At 43.9% G+C, this 20,212-nt stretch overlaps 2 protein-coding genes across 2 annotated transcripts; both read right to left on the bottom strand.

Annotated features, from left to right (window-relative positions):
- Nucleotides 1–1,293: 1,293 nt before the first annotated feature.
- On the bottom strand, nucleotides 1,294–5,273 carry olfm4.1 (olfactomedin 4, tandem duplicate 1; the record flags this gene model as incomplete). Its single annotated transcript, XM_079443387.1, has 5 exons — nucleotides 1,294–2,129; nucleotides 2,216–2,363; nucleotides 3,933–4,145; nucleotides 4,236–4,388; nucleotides 5,220–5,273. 5 exons carry the CDS (start codon nucleotides 5,271–5,273, stop codon nucleotides 1,294–1,296), a joined length of 1,404 nt encoding a protein of 467 aa, XP_079299513.1.
- A 1,115-nt stretch (nucleotides 5,274–6,388) lies between these two features.
- Nucleotides 6,389–18,787, bottom strand: LOC306886345 (leucine-rich repeat-containing protein 74A-like; the record flags this gene model as incomplete). Its single annotated transcript, XM_079443386.1, has 13 exons — nucleotides 6,389–6,953; nucleotides 7,473–7,558; nucleotides 7,895–7,999; nucleotides 8,091–8,234; nucleotides 15,930–16,025; nucleotides 16,470–16,664; nucleotides 16,756–16,841; nucleotides 16,924–17,005; nucleotides 17,267–17,316; nucleotides 17,401–17,494; nucleotides 17,583–17,690; nucleotides 17,768–17,943; nucleotides 18,664–18,787. 13 exons carry the CDS (start codon nucleotides 18,785–18,787, stop codon nucleotides 6,389–6,391), a joined length of 1,911 nt encoding a protein of 636 aa, XP_079299512.1.
- Between the last annotated feature and the right edge of the window lie 1,425 nt (nucleotides 18,788–20,212).

The following is a 20,212-nucleotide window of genomic DNA, read 5'->3' as shown; positions in this document are numbered from 1 at the left end:
TATTTAGCAACCAAACTCTGGAACAATCTACCTAACACTGTTCTGGAGGCAGACCCACTCTGTCAGTTTAAATCTAGATTAAAGACCCATCTCTTTAACCTGGCGCACACATCACACTAATACGCTTCTAATTTTCAAATCCGTTAAAGGATTGTTAATCTGCATTAACTAGGTCAACCGGAACCGGGAACACTTCCCATAACACACAATGTACTTGTTAGACTAATATTAGCAATATATTATTGTTTCTTTCTTATTCCGAGGTCACCGTAGCCACCCGATCCGGCCTTTATCCAGCCCAGATGGTCACTGCAGTCACCAGATCCAGTTTGTATCCAGATCAGATGGTGAATCAGCACCCAGAGACGACCTCTACAGCCCTGAACGTCAGTGGAGACCAGGACACCTAGATGAGCCCCGGAGACAGATCCCCAGTGAGGACCCCACCACCTAGACAGCCATCGGGAAAAGACCACTGGAACCAGTTGAGCCCTTACAATCTGACTTTGCTGCAGTTGGAATTAAACTGCTGGTTCATGTGGCCAGAGGACAACTGGCCCCCCGACTGAGCCTGGTTTCTCCCAAAGTTTTTTTTTTTCTCCATTCTGTCACCGATGGAGTTTTGGTTCCTCTGGCTTGCTTAGATGGGGACACTTCATTTCCAGCTATTATCGTCGACCTGATTGCAAAGACACCATTTAAACTGAACTGAGCTGGATGATTACATCACTGAATTCAATAATGAAATGCCTTTAACTGAGTGTTTAATCTTGTCATTTTACATTTTTGACACACTATTTTCCTATTTTGATAGGAAAATCAAAAATTGTGTCAAAGCAGTTGCTTTGACACAATTTACATTGTTAAAAGTGCTATATAAATAAAGGTGACTTGACTTGACAATGTCCACCCCTAAACATAACTAAGCTGATTATATGAAAGCATAAAAAATAAATTAAAATAGTTATAAATTTCCATGAGATTGTGTTGTTTCAGGAAAGACTGTTGTCAGATACTGTATTTAGCTTGATACAATTGAAATGCTTTGAGGGCCAGATGTAGGTTATGTGGTACTCTCTTAAAGGGATGGCACAGTGGAAAAACTTTTATTAATCTTATAAAAGAGTGTGTATGTGGACATGTGCATCAGCGTGTTTTTACAGATTTTACAATGTCCCAAGAAAAAAAACTCCATTCCAAGTCATAGTGCTCACAAGAGTTTATTACACAAACAGAAATACAGCACATTCATTGCTGTTCTGAGTTTGACTGCTGCCTTAAATATTCAGAAGTTCACTCGCCAATCAAGAGTTTATCTTTAGAGCCCTCATGGTTGAACCAAACATGATAGCTGACGTAATAACCATTGCTGAACATGTAAAGTTTCTGATCGGTGGGGTTGTAGTCCAAGTAAACATAGGACTTCTGAAACTTCTCAAAGGGAATACTAACATAGCTTTCCTGTTCGGTGCGAGTGTCAAAGGTGTAAAAGATCTCCTCGGTTTTAGTGTCTACAGACCTTGTGGCATACAGAACCCCACACACCATGAAAGTGTTTCCTACAGATGGTTTAAAAATACTGGTCTGCCAAACCTCCTCTACTTCAAATGACTGTTCATTGATCTTCCCTAAAACCAGTTTACCCTTCGATTTCTCCGTGGCGTAAGTTACCCACAGGCCGGACTCATCAGCTGCAAAGTCCAGGTTCTGGTTAGCTGAGTAATGGTATGAGAATTGGGCACTAGCCATAGGAATCACCTTATATGCAGCTGTTACACTGGTCATGTTCAACTTTCCCATAGCAAAAGGGCTTCTGAACTGATAGTACAGGGTGTTTTCCCGCACAACGTAGTTGTTTCCTGTGCCTTGCCAATCATATTTATTTTTCACATAAAGCTCATGTGTCTTAAAGCCCTGTCTCATGATCAGATTGTAGTAGTCAGAGTACTGTGTGATTCTGATGACCAGAGTGTCGCTGGAGCCGGAGTACCAGTACATGTTTTCAGAACCAGGCAGGGGATTTGAGTCTTTGCCCCATCCTCCATAGCTATAACCTGCATTCAGATGTGCATTCAGCTGGCTGACGATGGGTTTGCTGATTCTTCTAATTCCACCATGATTGCAGATTCCTAATAAAACAAGTAAATGAGTTTATAATTATAGATTATTTGAAAACAGAGTTTGACACTCATTGTCTTGATGGAGAAAGACTAACCAATGTTGGGGTTAAAGATTTCATTATGTCGTCTCTCGCACTCCACTAGTTTCTGCTGAAGAATGATATATTCTCTGCGTGTCACGAGAATGAGGTTCTTATCGTAGGTGATCTCCAGCTGAGTCAGTGCAGCAATCATAACACTGATCTGTTTTCATCAAAAAAAAATTTGATCACAGTATTAATCTAAGATAAAAGGTACAAAATCATCCTGAACTGTTGTTCACAGATCTAACATATATGGGTATTTCAGAGTGTCCAAATCACTTCAAGTCTTTGAGTTACTGTGGCACCCAGCAACACTACGAGAACATGCAAACTCAACACAGTGATTTTGGAAGGCATGTTCCTGAATCGACATCCTTGATTTTGAAAGCATAATTAGACATTGACTGTAAACTTAGCCCTCAAATCTGATTGGTTTGTTGGAAGTTGTTGATCCAGGAAGATGCTGTACTTGGTGAAATCATGTTTACCCAACACAGAAAGGCTGAACATTGATTGTTTGCTGAACACAGCCTTGCCTGGATGTTTGCAAGTGTTAGAAGGTTAAAATCGCTCCAGAATAGTTTAGGCTGGCTAGTGTTAGTTCGGTACTAGTGTAGGTGTTGGACCTGCTTTGCTAGAGTGACCATACGGGCCATTTTTACGGGACGTATTCTGTCCTCTGTCTGCGCGTGTGTCGAGCATACATATACAGATAGCCAAACATTGCAAGGAGATGACTGATCAGCTTCAATGACCACTCAGATGATAGAGTAATTTTCTCTTTACTTTTGCTTGAGTGCAATCATGTAGTTCAATCTCCATTACATTCTTTTGTGAAACTGCAAAATAAATACAATAAATGCTTACTTAAATAAACAAAATACAGTAACTCGTTATACAACATTTATATTGGTAAACTGCAGTAACGTTAGTTATGCCGATCTTTTGAATGCGAATATAATGCCTGTGAAATGCTAGCATGCTTCCTACATATATAACTCTTAACAAAATACAAACACAAAGTATAAAAAAGAACTAATATAAACGATAAACTTACAAGCAAAGCTTCTTAAGGGTTTTACACAACAGATTGGAAGAAGATGAAAGGAACACACAATCTCTCTGCTGCGAAATGGCCTCTGTGCTTTTACGCTATGAAGTTGTCAACTGGATTTTAACTCAACCTATGTTAAACAGTGCCCTCCAAGTGGGGAGGAAGAAGTAATGCTAGACATGGCATAATAGGACGCATCCTTGCCAGGATTTCTGTATTGCCTAAAATATCCAGGTTTTGGCTGTTTGCACTGTGCAGATCGATCGTTGATCATGAGAGCTATAGAGAGCAGAGCAGACGGCTCCTTATGCTTTCGAATCGCTCTTGCGGCAATTGTGTGTCATTCAATGATCGGTGCGCAACGCCGCTTCAAGTCAAAGGAACGAACAAACACTTTTTGGGGAAACCAGAAGGTTAACATCAGGGTAGGCCATACATTTGTTTCATCTGACTACTCAAGTAATTTGAAGTTTGTAGTCATGTAAGCTGCTATGAGTTTGTAGATGTAGCTTGAAATCTATGGGAGAAGTTACAGTTGAAAAAAAATATGGCTTTTTGACAGGGATTTTGAAAAGAATCACACTCATTCTTGTACAATACCTAAAAGTTTGTTTTGTCAAACTAACACCAAAGGTACTGTTTATGCTGATTGAGCAGAGGTTCAGAAAGTTTCACCTGTTCGCGTATGGATATGAGCACGGTAGAGCTGGTTTGTAAAGACACCTGTAACTCCACAATTAGAGCCTCCACCTGTTTGATTTTGATTTTCACTTCCTCTATTTGTAGCTCACTGTAAGAGTCGGGGTCATCCTCCATCAGCTCGATCAGCACTGTCAGATTCGTTATCTTTGCTATATAGACCTTTAGTTTAACCTCGAACATCTCCACCTGCATAAGAACCGTTAAAGATCTGTTAAAGCTTCTGCATATTTCACTTCAGTTTAGTCTTATCAAAGGTTCTTTTAGGTTGTACCAAACCTTGCTAATCTCCATCTCCAGTTTGTAGTTGATCTCAACTGCTGTGCTCTCCAGTGAGATGAGGTGTCTGATTGGAAATGTGTTGTTGGGAAGGAAAGCCTCACAGATACATTCTCCACCGGAGGCGCTGCCCTCAGCCCAGGGACTCAGCACCTACAGAAGACAAGTGAATGCCATCAGCCTTTCTCCTCTTCTGCATCAGCACGATAAATTTGCATTCATGCATTTGGCAGACACTTTTACCCAAAGACATTGCATTCAAGGAGTTCATTGTATTAATTCATGCATTTGCTGGGATTCAAACCCATGGCCATGACCACCGAACCCCTCCAGGAGGAAGATTGGACACCCCTGCCCTACTGTTTGAGCTACGGGCAACTTGCTGCCTAGCAATAGTTATCAAGGTAGTTGTTGGTATCGGGTAGGATTAAGGGATCTAGAATATGGTCATGCAGAATAAGGCATTAATATGTGCTTTATAAGTTTTAATAAACAACCAATATGCTAGTAATATGCATGTTAATAAGCAACTTGTTAAAAGTGAAAATTGGTCCCTCAACTAAAGTGTTACCCTTTGTTTTTAAGGCTTCACATGGCTGAGCTACACTACATTTACATTGATCGTTTATACACTCTCAAGTACATGAGTTTTTCCATGTCAAAATTTTACTTTATGTACATTTAAAATCTATGGGTGAACATTGTTTCTCTTGTGTCTCCTAAACTGCAATAAACTGCTGCTGTATGTCAGAACTTTTCAATAGATGAACCATTCAAATTTCAATTTAAGACCTACTTTTTGAGTTTGGCTGAGTCAAAAGCAATAGCTTGAGTCAAAGCAATGGCAATGGTGTCTATATGTTTCATATATCCTGTAGGTCAGAGTTGTTTCATGATGCTACCTGATAATTTAACTGTATGGCTCTTTGTTCAGTTTCTGCTGCTTTTAAACACGTTATAGAAATAAACTTGTACTTTACTCACCCCCTCGACAACAGTGGACCTGAAGAAGACGAAATAAAGAAGTGTGGCAATCATCATGCATCAGTTAGTTGTGTTGTAGGGATGGAGCTCTCTGGCTTTTAAATACCATCATATCTTATACATTATCAGCATCTGGACATTTCACAGCATTATTCTCTGGCAATTGATTATGTGCATTTGCTTATGTCCTTTACTCAACACTTCAATTTATTTTGTGGATTTAAGGCAGTGGTCAGATTATGTTGAAACTGAGACAGTAAATACAATAAAGGTGTGCTTTCACAATAAATATGTTATCAGCTGTTCAGGATGCTGCCATGTGGTGTAATTTAGATAAACTGGCACTAAAAAGGAATTATGTAAAAAATGCATGTGAATGTTAAGTCGTTGTTATGGTCAGGTCACCTGCTGCTATAATCTAAAAATAGTTTTTTTAAATTTATTTACAAAAAATATGTTTACCAATAACCAATAAGCAAAATTGATTGGTCCAAAATGAGCAGGAAAATATTGAGTATCTTTATTTGGGCAAAAATCTGCAACCCTATTATTATTTTGAGTAATAAATTATAAATGGCAATTTCTTTTCAATTTACACTGATCTCAACTATAATTCGGTGAAACCAAATAAATTGTATGTGTATCTTGGTGTGTCATCTAGGCTATTTTAAAGTGGTATTTAGTAAACTGCATAATAAATTTGGCACTTGAACAACCAGGCCAGAGTTACTGAAGCAGTCTTTAGGCTGGTAAATTACATGATCATATGTAACTGGAGTTCTGAAAATATTTGACATACCTTTTTAATTTACTTAATTTTGGGAATTTGGCTGTCCCAACTTTATGATTTTGAATCTCATCAACATAGAATCACATGCACTAAAAGTCTCTCTCTCTGTCAGTCTCAATTTTAGTACTTTATTGACATGATAAATACTTCACATTCACATTTCCAAAGCATTTGCATTCAAATAAAACAGCACAAAATCAAAATGGTGTGAAACAACACACGAATATAAGAAAACCAATATGATATTGTTGATAAAGTAAGATAAAATTGTCCATATATCCCATTTGGTATATTGCAAATCGTCTGAAGTCCCAGATACAACTTTGTTGTTATTCACTGAAAATCATTGTCACCACGTGAACATCACGTCTTTTTGGTGTTATATCTTTTCTTTTCTGTTCTTGGTCTTCTTTTTCTTCCCTTTGACTTTTGTTTGACTGGTTGGCTCTGTGTTTAACGCAGGCCTGGATCTGGTCAGGTTAGCGGTGGGGCTGAGTTTACTGCTGGACACGCTTGGGTTGGACCTCGAGTGCATTCCTTGGGCAGAAGTGGGTTTGCTGGTGGATGGTTTAGGAATGCTGGCGAAGAGATTTGGCTGGGAATACGAACGCATGGCTGGTGAGCTCGAGAGGTTCCCTATCATGGGAAGGTGCACATGCTCGCTGCTCATGTTATTGACAGAGTAGCGGCTGCTGTTGGACATGATTATATGGTGCCAGGAGCTGAGCGGGGTGGCAGAGAACGGCTGAAGGCCATTGGAGTCTTCTTTGGCGGCGCCTGGGGATATTATCATGGAGCTCCGTGGAGTGACGGCCTCTACAGCGCTCTCAAAGGTTTTTAGGATCCTGTCGCTCTTCTGCTTCTCCTTCTTCTGCCGGGACTCCACTTTGCGCAACTGGCGCCGGTGGTCTCGCATCATCTGTTTCCTAGTATCTGCCAGGCCTCTGTAGGGTAGCAAGGCATGAATTCAGTAACAATAACTGCACTTTGAAGGTCTTTTATGACTTCACTTGTATCTGATGGCTGTGTTTAATAAGTCGGGATAGTGTCATGTCAAAAGTGAGTTGGTTTTTAGCAAGTGCTCAACTAAAATTAAAGCTTCACCTTTAATGATTCCAATGGCCGTGAAAAGTGAGAATGATAACATCCAAACAATAATTAGTACTACAACAATATTGTAATACTTTAATATTGTAGTGAAGCACTGATGTTTGAACACTTGTATGTAGAGGGCTCAAAATCAGTCACATATGAGGTTTTATATCGGTTTATGAAGACAGATGACAGTAACACAAACAGTAACTCAGAGTTTATGATTTAGGATCATCTCTATGTGTGTGAATGCAATCATAAAGTTGCATTATTGGTGAGAATTGTCCAGGTGCACAGAATCTGTGTGTTTTGTCATGCATTTAATTACTTTTAACTCAGAGTTCAGAGTAATGTGGTAAAAGAGAGCCGACCTGTAGTCCACTATGCCTGTTCGGTCTCTGTCAAGTCTCTGAATCAACTCCTCAATCTGGAATTTCTCCAATGGGATGCTGGATTGCTGGTGTGATCAAAAATAATATTTCAAAAAATAATAATGTCATTTGATGCCAAGACCTAGTTTTACACTATCAGATATTTATATTCATATGCTCATTCTTAAACAATATTCCACATGTCAGAATAGTAGTGTTGTGATGATAAAAGCATTGAAATAACACAAGTGGAAGTCTGGGAATAATGTAATGATCAAAAACATGTGCACAAATGAAAACTCTTATATTTTATTGTGCTTTTGTCTAGATTGCAGCTCTGCTTACTCTGGACAGTTTCCAACTCATGGATTTGACTTTTTACTTTACAGGAAAGTGGGACCTTCTCAGACCCAGGCCAATACCTGAACGGCTTTCCTGAAGTCTACGACAGGAACACGCATTGTCCCATCCTTGTCGATGTTACGGAAGAAGTCCCACAGACGAAGCTTGCGCTGATCAAGGTAATCCTTCAAAAAGGCAATTCAGCAAATGCAGCGAGAGACCCTCAGACTTGAGAAATTTCAGCAAGTTGTATTCTCATGAGTGTAGAGTATTTACCTGAATGACTTTCATGGGGTCGATGCGTTTGCGAGGCTTTTTGGCGATAAAGCCACCAACGCCTCCATACTGCACCTCCAGACTGGGATGCTCCTGACAGATCAGCTCCAAGAGCTGCACGAAGTTCTCATTCACCAGCACGTTCTGTAACACAACACAAATGAAAGAAAACACATGGCCATTTTTATCACAAAACTAAATAAAGTTTATAAAAAAAAAATAATAATAAAAAAAATGTAATTTAGCGTACGTTACATATGCTGCCGGACACAGAGGTAAGTGTTAACACAGTGACTTTATTGACAGGAATCGTGCAGGAGATTAGTGGAGCTGGTGATAGGAGGTGAGTGCAGGTCTTGAGAGTACGGCGAGATCTTAGGCGTGAGGCTGACTGTGGCTTCGTTTGTTCGCAGGAGCGAGGAGCAGAGACAACGAGATGCACGGGAGGACTGGAGGAATCAGCCACAGTGTTGGACGATCTAGAGACAGGAGGACAACGGAGAGGAGCACAGGAGATAAGCACAAACAGGTACGGAATTTCAGAGGTTATGCTCAACAGGTCTGGAAGACGATCGGGAGGTCCACGTAGCATCAACGAGATCGCACAACACTAGTGGCTGAGGTGTGTGCTTTTATGTGTATCTTGATGATGGTCATGAGGTGCAGGTGCGTGTGATCAATTACAAGGTGCAGGTGAAAGTGATTGCGATGACGCTGGAGACGGGCCATTCTGTGACATTACCTGGGCGCCCTGGATGTCGGTGGAGGAGTAGGACACTGGGGAGGCATCCAGGGCGGAACCAGAGACTTCGGGAGGCCATGGCGGGACTGGAGACTCGGGAGGCCATGGCGGATCAGGAGACACGGGAGGCCATGGCGGGACTGGAGACTCGGGAGGCCATGGCGGACCAAGCGACACGGGAGGCCATGGCGGGACTGGAGACTCGGGAGGCCATGGCGGGACTGGAGACTCGGGAGGCCATGGCGGATCAAGCGACATGGGAGACCATGGCGGGACTGGAGACTCGGGAGACCATGCCGGGACTGGAGACTCGGGGAGCCATGGCGGATCAGGAGACACGGGAAGCCATGGCGTATCAGGGAGCTTGGAGGGCCATGGCAGATCAGGGAGCTTGGATGGCCATGGCGGATCAGGGAGCTTGGATGGCCATGGCGGATCAGGGAGCTTGGATGGCCATGGCGGATCAGAGAGCTTGGATGGCCATGGCGAATCAGAGAGCTTGGATGGCCATGGCGGATCAGAGAGCTTGGATGGCCATGGCGGATCAGGGAGCTCTGTGGCCTTGGCGGATCAGGGAGCTTGGATGGCCATGGCGGATCAGGGAGCTCTGTGGCCTTGGCCTCTGGCCTGGCCACCCGGACCGTGGCTATATAGCCCCCCAAAAAAAAATTCTTGGGGAAGTTCCCTGTGGGACGCTCTGGAGGAGCGGGTACTTGAGGGCGCTCTGGAGGAGCGGGTCTTTGGAGACGCTCAGGCGGAGCGGGCCCTGTGGGAAGTTTTGGAGGAGCGGGCTCTGTGGGGCGCTCTGGAGGAGCGGGCACTTGAGGGCGCTCTGGAGGAGCGGGTCTTTGGAGACGCTCAGGCGGAGCGGGCCCTGTGGGAAGTTTTGGAGGAGCGGGCTCTGTGGGGCGCTCTGGAGGAGCGGGCACTTGAGGGCGCTCTGGAGGAGCGGGTCTTTGGAGACGCTCAGCTGGAGCGGGCCCTGTGGGAGGCTCAGGAGGAGCGGGCTCTGTGGGAAGCTCTGGAGGAGCGGGCTCTGTGGGAAGCTCTGGAGGAGCGGACTCTTGGGGGCGCTCTTGCAGCACGGACATTTGAGGGCGCACGGGAGGCGCGGAGCTGGACTGAACCAGCGGAGACGAAGGAGAGCTGGACGGGACCAGCGAAGACGCAGGAGGGCGCTCTTGCAGCGAGGACACTTAAGGGCGCTCTTGCAGCACGGACATTTGAGGGCGCACGGGAGGCGCAGCGCTGGACAGAATCAGCGGAGACGAAGGAGAGCTGGACGGGACCAGCGGAGACACAGGAGGGCGCTCTTGCAGCGCGGACACTTGAGGGCGCTCTTGCAGCGCGGACACTTGAGGGCGCTCGGGAGGCGCGGAGCTAGACGGAACCTGCGGAGGCGCAGGAGAGCTGGACGGGACCAGAGGAGACGAAGGAGGGCTGGACGGGACCAGCGGAGATGCAGGGGGGCTGGACGGGACCAGCGGCGAGGCGGGAGGGCTGGACGGGACCAGCGGAGACACAGGAGGGCGCTCTTGAAGCGCGGACTCTTGGAGGCACTCGGACAGTGCGGACTCTTGGGGGCGCTCGGACAGCGCGGACTCTCGGGGATCGGCATTCCTGGCCGGTGTCTGAGAACTGGATTCTCGGGGTTCGGGATCGGCACTCCTGGCCGTGGTTTGAGAACTGGACCCTCGGGGTTCGGGATCGGCACGCCTGGCCGTGGGCTGAGAACTGAATTCTCGGGATTCGGGATCGGCGCTCCTGGCCGTGGCTAGAGAACTGGATTCTCGGGGTTCGGGATCGGCACTTCTGGCCGTGGCTAGAGAACTGGATTCTCGGGGTTCGGGATTGGCACTTCTGGCCGTGGCTAGAGAACTGGATTCTCGGGGTTCGGGATCGGCACTCCTGGCCGTGACTTGAGAACTGGATTCTTGGGGTTTGGGATCGGCACTCCAGGCCGTAGCCTGGGAACTGGATTCTCGGGATTCAGGGTCGGCACTCCTGGCCGTGGCTTGAGAACTGGATTCTCGGGGTTCAGGATCGGCACTCCTGGCCTTGGCTTGAGAACTGGATTCTCGGGGTTCGGGATCGGCACTCCTGGCCGTGACTGGAGAACTGGATTCGCATGTTGCGGGCAGTGGAATCTTCATCACCGTGGTTGGTGGCTGGACTGCAGGAACCTCCTCTACAATAAAAGATGAACCCACGAGGCGAAGTACATAATCCAGGTATTGCTGTAGGGAGCCCGGGGTAGTGGCAGGTGGCGCTCGGAGGAACAGGTAGTTATCCAGACCACCCCAGAAGACGCTCTTTAATGTCCCATCCGTCCACGGTACGTAGTGGGAGAGCCAGAGGAAATCCTCTTCATAATCAGAATCAGAATCAGAATCAGAAAGAGCTTTATTGCCAAGTGTGTTTGCACACACAAGGAATTTGTCTTGGTGTTATGAGCTTCCAGTACAGAAAGTACAAACATAGTGCAGACAACATATGATTAAGGTGATAAAGAACACTAATGAAGAGAATATACAATAATTAAGAATAACAATAGTAATAAAAATACAAATATACAGAAAAGAGACATGACCATAGACAGGACTGTGAATGTGCATGTGTCCTATGTACAGATGAAGGTTTGATGAGTTATTTACAGATGTACAGTACCGGGGTGTGTTATGTGTTGTTCAGGTGGGATACGGCCTGGGGGAACTGTTCTTGTGTCTGGCTGTTCTGGTGCTCAGTGATCTGTAGCGCCGCCAGAGGGCAACAGTACAAAGAGAGAGTGAGCTGGGTGTGAGGGGTCCAGAGTGACTTTCTTAGCCCTTTTCCTCACTCTAGAGGTGTAAAGTTCTTGGAGGCTGGGCAGAGGGGCACCGATAATTCTCTCAGCAGTCCTAACTGTCCGTTGTAGTCTTCTGATGTCTGTTTTGGTAGCTGAACCAAACCAAACAGTTATAGAAGAACATAGGACAGACTCGATGATTGCAGAGTAGAACTGTTTCAGCAGCTCCTGAGGCAGGTTGAACTTCCTTAGCTGGCGGAGGAAATACAGCCTCTGCTCGGACTTTTTCGCAATAGAGTCAATGTGATTGTCCCACTTCAGGTCCTGGGAGATGGTGGTGATAAGGGCGCTCTTGCAGCACGGACATTTGAGGGCGCACGGGAGGCGCAGCGCTGGACAGAATCAGCGGAGACGAAGGAGAGCTGGACGGGACCAGCGGAGACACAGGAGGGCGCTCTTGCAGCGCGGACACTTGAGGGCGCTCTTGCAGCGCGGACACTTGAGGGCGCTCGGGAGGCGCGGAGCTAGACGGAACCTGCGGAGGCGCAGGAGAGCTGGACGGGACCAGAGGAGACGAAGGAGGGCTGGACGGGACCAGCGGAGATGCAGGGGGGCTGGACGGGACCAGCGGCGAGGCGGGAGGGCTGGACGGGACCAGCGGAGACACAGGAGGGCGCTCTTGAAGCGCGGACTCTTGGAGGCACTCGGACAGTGCGGACTCTTGGGGGCGCTCGGACAGCGCGGACTCTCGGGGATCGGCATTCCTGGCCGGTGTCTGAGAACTGGATTCTCGGGGTTCGGGATCGGCACTCCTGGCCGTGGTTTGAGAACTGGACCCTCGGGGTTCGGGATCGGCACGCCTGGCCGTGGGCTGAGAACTGAATTCTCGGGATTCGGGATCGGCGCTCCTGGCCGTGGCTAGAGAACTGGATTCTCGGGGTTCGGGATCGGCACTTCTGGCCGTGGCTAGAGAACTGGATTCTCGGGGTTCGGGATTGGCACTTCTGGCCGTGGCTAGAGTACTGGATTCTCGGGGTTCGGGATCGGCACTCCTGGCCGTGACTTGAGAACTGGATTCTTGGGGTTTGGGATCGGCACTCCAGGCCGTAGCCTGGGAACTGGATTCTCGGGATTCAGGGTCGGCACTCCTGGCCGTGGCTTGAGAACTGGATTCTCGGGGTTCAGGATCGGCACTCCTGGCCTTGGCTTGAGAACTGGATTCTCGGGGTTCGGGATCGGCACTCCTGGCCGTGACTGGAGAACTGGATTCGCATGTTGCGGGCAGTGGAATCTTCATCACCGTGGTTGGTGGCTGGACTGCAGGAACCTCCTCTACAATAAAAGATGAACCCACGAGGCGAAGTACATAATCCAGGTATTGCTGTAGGGAGCCCGGGGTAGTGGCAGGTGGCGCTCGGAGGAACAGGTAGTTATCCAGACCACCCCAGAAGACGCTCTTTAATGTCCCATCCGTCCACGGTACGTAGTGGGAGAGCCAGAGGAAATCCTCTTCATAATCAGAATCAGAATCAGAATCAGAAAGAGCTTTATTGCCAAGTGTGTTTGCACACACAAGGAATTTGTCTTGGTGTTATGAGCTTCCAGTACAGAAAGTACAAACATAGTGCAGACAACATATGATTAAGGTGATAAAGAACACTAATGAAGAGAATATACAATAATTAAGAATAACAATAGTAATAAAAATACAAATATACAGAAAAGAGACATGACCATAGACAGGACTGTGAATGTGCATGTGTCCTATGTACAGATGAAGGTTTGATGAGTTATTTACAGATGTACAGTACCGGGGTGTGTTATGTGTTGTTCAGGTGGGATACGGCCTGGGGGAACTGTTCTTGTGTCTGGCTGTTCTGGTGCTCAGTGATCTGTAGCGCCGCCAGAGGGCAACAGTACAAAGAGAGAGTGAGCTGGGTGTGAGGGGTCCAGAGTGACTTTCTTAGCCCTTTTCCTCACTCTAGAGGTGTAAAGTTCTTGGAGGCTGGGCAGAGGGGCACCGATAATTCTCTCAGCAGTCCTAACTGTCCGTTGTAGTCTTCTGATGTCTGTTTTGGTAGCTGAACCAAACCAAACAGTTATAGAAGAACATAGGACAGACTCGATGATTGCAGAGTAGAACTGTTTCAGCAGCTCCTGAGGCAGGTTGAACTTCCTTAGCTGGCGGAGGAAATACAGCCTCTGCTGGGACTTTTTCGCAATAGAGTCAATGTGATTGTCCCACTTCAGGTCCTGGGAGATGGTGGTGCCCAGGAATCTGAATGACTCTACTGAAATCACAGTGCTGTTCATGATGGTGAGTGGGGGGAGAGCAGGGGGGTTTCTCCTGAAGTCCTGTTTGCACAATCTTCAATGGGGCGGCCGTCCTGAGACATCTGGAGCAGTTCATCCTCGATAGATTGGTAAATGCAGTCCATTATTCGGTGTTGGTGCGATCTTCTGTTACATATGCTGCCGGACACAGAGGTAAGTGTTAACACAGTGACTTTATTGACAGGAATCGTGCAGGAGATTAGTGGAGCTGGTGATGGGAGGTGAGTGCAGGTCTTGAGAGTACGGCGAGATCTTAGGCGTGAGGCTGACTGTGGCTTCGTTTGTTCGCAGGAGCGAGGAGCAGAGACAACGAGATGCACGGGAGGACTGGAGGAATCAGCCACAGTGTTGGACGATCTAGAGACAGGAGGACAACGGAGAGGAGCACAGGAGGTAAGCACAAACAGGTACGGCATTTCAGAGGTTATGCTCAACAGGTCAGGAAGACGTTCGGGAGGTCCACGTAGCATCAACGAGATCGCACAACACTAGTGGCTGAGGTGTGTGCTTTTATGTGTATCTTGATGACGGTGATGAGGTGCAGGTGCGTGTGATCAATTACAAGGTGCAGGTGAAAGTGATTGCGATGACGCTGGAGACGGGCCATTCTGTGACAGCGTACTGATGGCTCTGTGGAGGTCATGCTGATACATTAACATTTCAATACGTTTTGTACGGAGACAGAGATTGCTGGTCACAAACTGAATTAAATCCAGACTGGAGAAGGTATAGCAAAAAATATATTTCACTATATAAACTGAAATACATTTTGTATGATAAGCAATCTGCGTGCTTATGGTCTGGCTTGTTCCTTAAATTCAGAGTCCGGAAGCAAAAGCAGCTGCAAATCATGGCTGCACGAAACTCATTTCTGAGTGTTGAGCCAAAATTGATTTTGAATGCAGCTTCCAAAAGTCCAAAGAATATGTGACCCTGGACCACAAAAACTATTCATATTTGTGCTCCAGGGTCACATATATATTTTTCCATATGATAATTATGTTAAGCGATTATTGTTGGTATAAAGTTAATAGTGTCATGAATTTTGCAATATTTAAGTTAAAATATATGGCTTAGTCTAGGTGGAATTTTTGTTAGGATTTTGTTAGTCCTTGCCACAATTTACCAATGTGCCCTTATTTAGTAAATCATGCCCGCAAATTGGTACATGGTACTAATTCTTTCCCTCGTTGTGATTGACTTAATATGAATGATGCATTTATATAGCGCTTTTATTGTTTATTGCTGTACACCCAAAGCGCTTTACAATCATGTGGGGGTCTCTCCTCTACCACCACCAGTGTGCAGCATCCACTTGGATGATGCGACGGCAGCCATAGCACAACGGCGCCAGTGCGCTCACCACACACCAGCTACAGGTGGAGAGGAGAGAGAGTGATGGAGCCAATCAAGTGGATGGGGATGAGGAAACAAATTAGTACAATGTGGCCACAATTTACCAAAATGAGGGAACAAATTCTTAATTCATGGCCATGATTAAACTAAAACGAGGGAATGAATTAATAAAATGAGTGAATGTTTTCTTAATTTGTGGCCGCAATAAATATATTTTTGTCTGAATGCTGTGCAGGGCTGCATAAATCAGGCTAAAATGTTATTAAATTTTTTTTTTTAGCTTTCAGTGAAAATCACTTTTTCCAATCGCCCAAACTCAGTGTGTCTGTGTCTAATTTTTATTTCAGGTGTGGCACATTGAAAGAGAAAGCCCTTTCAAGTTCCACCTTGTGGTGTCCAGGGCTTATATTTTAAATTAATTTGTTTCTATAAGCTACAGAATATGTGGAAGTCTGAATCAATGCACAATTTAAAATCCTAATATTCTTAATATTCTGGAATAGCAATAGTAAATGTATAATGCTTAATAATTTATGTTTCTTGTCATAATTGAAAGTAATAAAGCTTAAGTTATAAGTAAAAACAGCTCTGTTGATTATGATAATGTATCTTCTGAACTCACGCATATGTTGATCTCCTCGATGGCAGTTTTGGGTGTGTTCTTGACCACATTGATTAAAGTAAGAGCTCCCTCCACTGTCAGTGAGTTATACGCCATCTGTGAGAAAACAATTACCATTATCACACATGATGTGATGGTGGTGGGTGATATGGGTGGTGATGGCGCAGTGGATAAGACACATGCCTTTGGTGTGAGAGACCCGGGTTCGAATCCACTGTGAGACACCAATGTGTCCCTGAGCAAGACACTTAACCCCTAGTTGCATATATAACAATTGTAAGTCACTTTGGATAAAAGCGTCAGCTAAATGAATAAATGTAAATGTAATGATACTTTCAAAATCTGGGATTCTGCTTTAAAATGACTCCGATTTGCCATTTAGTCTGAGATGCCCTGGTAACATATGCATAGAGGCGGTATCATTTAATTGTTCATTATTCAAACAAGTTTTTGCATACGATTGTATTGCATTGTACTTGAGCACTGTTTAAAAAGGTGATTGTAATCTAACTTGACATAGTTTTCTACAGTCTGCCGCACCTGCAGCACTCTGAGCGTGTCGTTGGCCTCCAGTCCCTTGCACAGCAGGCTCGCTCCCTCATCGGTGATGCGGTTGTTGTTGAGGTCCAGGTGCATCAGCGTATTGTTGAACTTTAGTGCTTCACCCAAAGCCAAAGCGCCCTCGTTTCCAAAGCCATTAAATGAGAGGTCTAAGTGTTTCAAAGTCGTGTTGACCTGACGACAGAGAAAGGCAGCTTGACTGTTTGCATGATTTGCACGATGTGAGACGGAAATGTATGTGAGCTGTGTGTTTGTGTGTGAGTACCTTCAGTCCAGCGCAGAAAGCTACAGCTCCTTTCATGCGCAGATGATTCCAGCTCAGATCAAGAACTTCTAAACCGTCATTATTTGCTGCGTGAAGAATATGTTTAACTACTGTGCTTTCTTTGTGTAGTGAAGTTTAATTCTCACACATTGTGCGTGTCGTATTCACCTATCATCTGACCCAGATGTTCCCCGCCTCTGCCGCAGAACCGATTGTGACTCAAATCCAGCTCCTTCACTCTGTAGTTGCTCTGAAAAGATACAGATAAGATGTTTCTACTCTCAGAAGTTGAGATGTACTGAATGTGCATCACTTCTTAAATTTAGCCCATACAGTGGATCTCAATTAGCACCAAAATGGTTTAGTTACCATTTGTGTATTGCCAAAGAAAGGAAGTCATATGGATTTGGGAAAAGAAGAGGGTAAATGATGACAGAATTGTTATTTTTGGGTGATCGATCTCTTTAACTAGATTTGTGTTGCATAAGTAGACTGTGGTGCATGAACTTACAGCAAACGCATCTGCAAACCATTTGGCATCATCTTCAGCAAATTTACTCCCTGTGAACATAAACATTGCGTTCTGTCTCACTGTGAATCAGGTTTACCATCTGATCACGCTGTATGCACATATGCATGAAATACCTGACAGTTTTAAAGATTTAATGGAAATGTTTTCCAGGAGCATCTTAGCCATGCACTCGGCTCCAGCAGACTGAAGGTGATTGTCAGAAAGATCCTGGAAGATGCCAGAAGTTAATGCTTTGCTTCCCTCTAGTGGACAAATTCCTCACAACAGGTAAATGAGAGTAATAAAACAGACTTACAAGATTCTGAATGGTGAAATTGGCCCTCAGCATCTCTGTGAGATATCTGGCCCCTTCGGCTAACAGGAAGTTGTCTGCCAGCTCCAGTGTTGTGGTGTGCATGTCTGTCTACAGACACAGAGCGTCTGAGATCAGCATCAGAGCATCAGTAGATCATCAGAAACATCAGAAACGCTCAGTCTCACCACGAGAGCGATGGCCAGAGCTTTTGCTCCCAGAGGACCGAGTCCATGGTGGTTGAGGTTGATGGTGGCAGAGCCCAGGTTTCTGAGGAAGTATCTGACAGGAATGACTCCCACCAGCTTACAGGCCTGCAGGTACAGTTCTTCAGTGGACAGATCCTTCCTGATGAGCTTCAGCTCTGATACCGGAGAAAAACACCTGAGCCGTATCAGCATTTCAACATGATATAATGCTGCTGAAGGAGTAATGCATACAGGGTCGGGCAAACTTTTTATGTAATTATAATTTATTATTTTCTATATTATTTTTATTTTCTATATTATATATATATGAAGATTATTTTTGCAAAAACAGATAACTTATATTGTATGTAAAGAGAATCATGTAAATAAAGCACTTTAAATTGAATTGAAATTGAATTATCTGTCTTTTAGTGTGAGTTTGGAATGAGAAGAAGAGGAATTTACACACAACAGATGTTCATTAGTCTTACGCAGGTTCTGTGGCAAAGCATTAATAATTACATTATTTAATTAATTAAATAATTTTTATTTGATATGTTGAATGTAGTATTTCCTACTGATTAAACTACAGTCAATAATTTCAAAACAGGTTTTATTTACCACAAGTGTCATTCAACCTTGGCCCAATGAAAATGTACTTATTAAATGTGACTAAATATTACAAATTAAATACAAATAGACATTTGAAAGATTTATAAAGAAATATGATAACGTGTTTATGGGTAATTGAAATACTCAAAAATTAAAAATTATAAACACAACATTTAAAAAAAAAAGCATATTAATTTATCTTAAGGTATGGGCCTCATCTCAAGTTCTCAGCAGGAACCTTGAGCACTTTTGATTTAGATCTGCAGTTTTTATCTGGTTCTTACCCCGAGCGTCCGGCTCTGTGTCGCCTTCATCCTCCAGAATCACATCGTGTGGATTCTCATATTCTGTCAAGCTGAGGGAGTCCAGAGAGAGACTGTGAACACTGATGTCTTCATCACCCCTCATCTTCTACGTGCAGTTTAACAGAGTCATCTGAAGGTCTAGTGTTGTCCAGTATGAAGCTGGTTATGTGTCTTAGCAACAGGTGTATATGTGACACCTGCACTACTGCTGGAATCCACCTGTGCTTGTGAAGAGAAGGCCATTAAAAATGCATGTCAGACAGACACTCACATTCCTGCAGTCTGTTCAAACACTTCAAAACTACTGTCATCATTCATGTGCTGTTTTCTTAAAAGGAATTGCCATGGTAATGCATGAACTGCATGGATGAAACACATTTGCTAATGTAGCTGATATGACCAATGATCAGCTGAAATGATGCTCTCCTGCCTTGATCTAAAAAAAAAAAATCCTACAACCTTTAGATGAAATGAATCTCAAGTATGTTCATGCTCAGAACAAAACATGTTTTATTAATCAAATATTTACTTGTTTGTTTGTTTATGCATCTGGCACAAAGAGTCCAGGGAATGCATGAACTGATCAAACGTATAGCTTGAATGCAAAAAAAAAAAAAAAAAATATATATAGATATATATGTACATGTTTTGATCTGAGTATGAGATTGACTGTATTCCATCTGAACAATTTCAAGGATGTTTTTGTTTTCTATATAACTCTTTTCCGAGGCAGGAGGCCTTTTGTGCTTTAACAACTGACCAGTCGCTATTACAACAAAAGTGAGCTATTGTTTCCATTTATTTCTTCTAATAATAATATCTTAGATGCTGCAATCTGTGTTTAAACTCATCAGTAAATACTGTATGTTGCAGTTTCAGTGTTTGCATTTTATCCGTCTTACCATAACCACAGCAGGTCTGATAACATCAGTCTAAGAAGTCATCCAGTATTATTTACAAAAACACATTTTTATGGATTCAAAACAACAATCGTATTCAGTCATAAATTATATAACAGATACTGTAAATAGAATAAACACAGTTTAACAAAAATGATTGAATTTTAACATTAACACATAAATTAATTTTTACTATGCAAAAAAAACATTTACAATCATGAAGACAACATAGTAAGAGGGTAACTATACATGCAACTCTTATTATTAGCTTTATTATTATTATTAGCTTTATTATTATTATTAGCTTTATTATTATTATTTTTACAGCATAGGGCTCTCACTGGCAGGTTTTTAGAACTTCTTAAAATATCCTGTAGAATTCCTCAAATATACACCAATATCTTCCTTAATAATAATAAAAAAAGTGTTTTCTTTTCAAATGTACATTTATGAATGTAGAATTTTCCAAGAAATAGTAATAAATAATTATAAATGTCTGGTCTGGCTTCAAAGAGTCATTTTAATAAAATGTGAAAAATCAATCCAAAATACTTTGCAATAAACAACCCCAAAATAAGTTAAATAATTGTTTCTTCAAAACGATGACAAAAGGAGCAAGTTTATAATGT

The sequence above is a fragment of the Barbus barbus genome, assembly GCF_936440315.1.
Source record: "Barbus barbus genome assembly, chromosome: 20".
NCBI lineage: Eukaryota > Metazoa > Chordata > Actinopteri > Cypriniformes > Cyprinidae > Barbus > Barbus barbus.
Note: the sequence above shows the minus strand (reverse complement) of the source record. Positions and strands in the feature narration are given on the sequence as shown.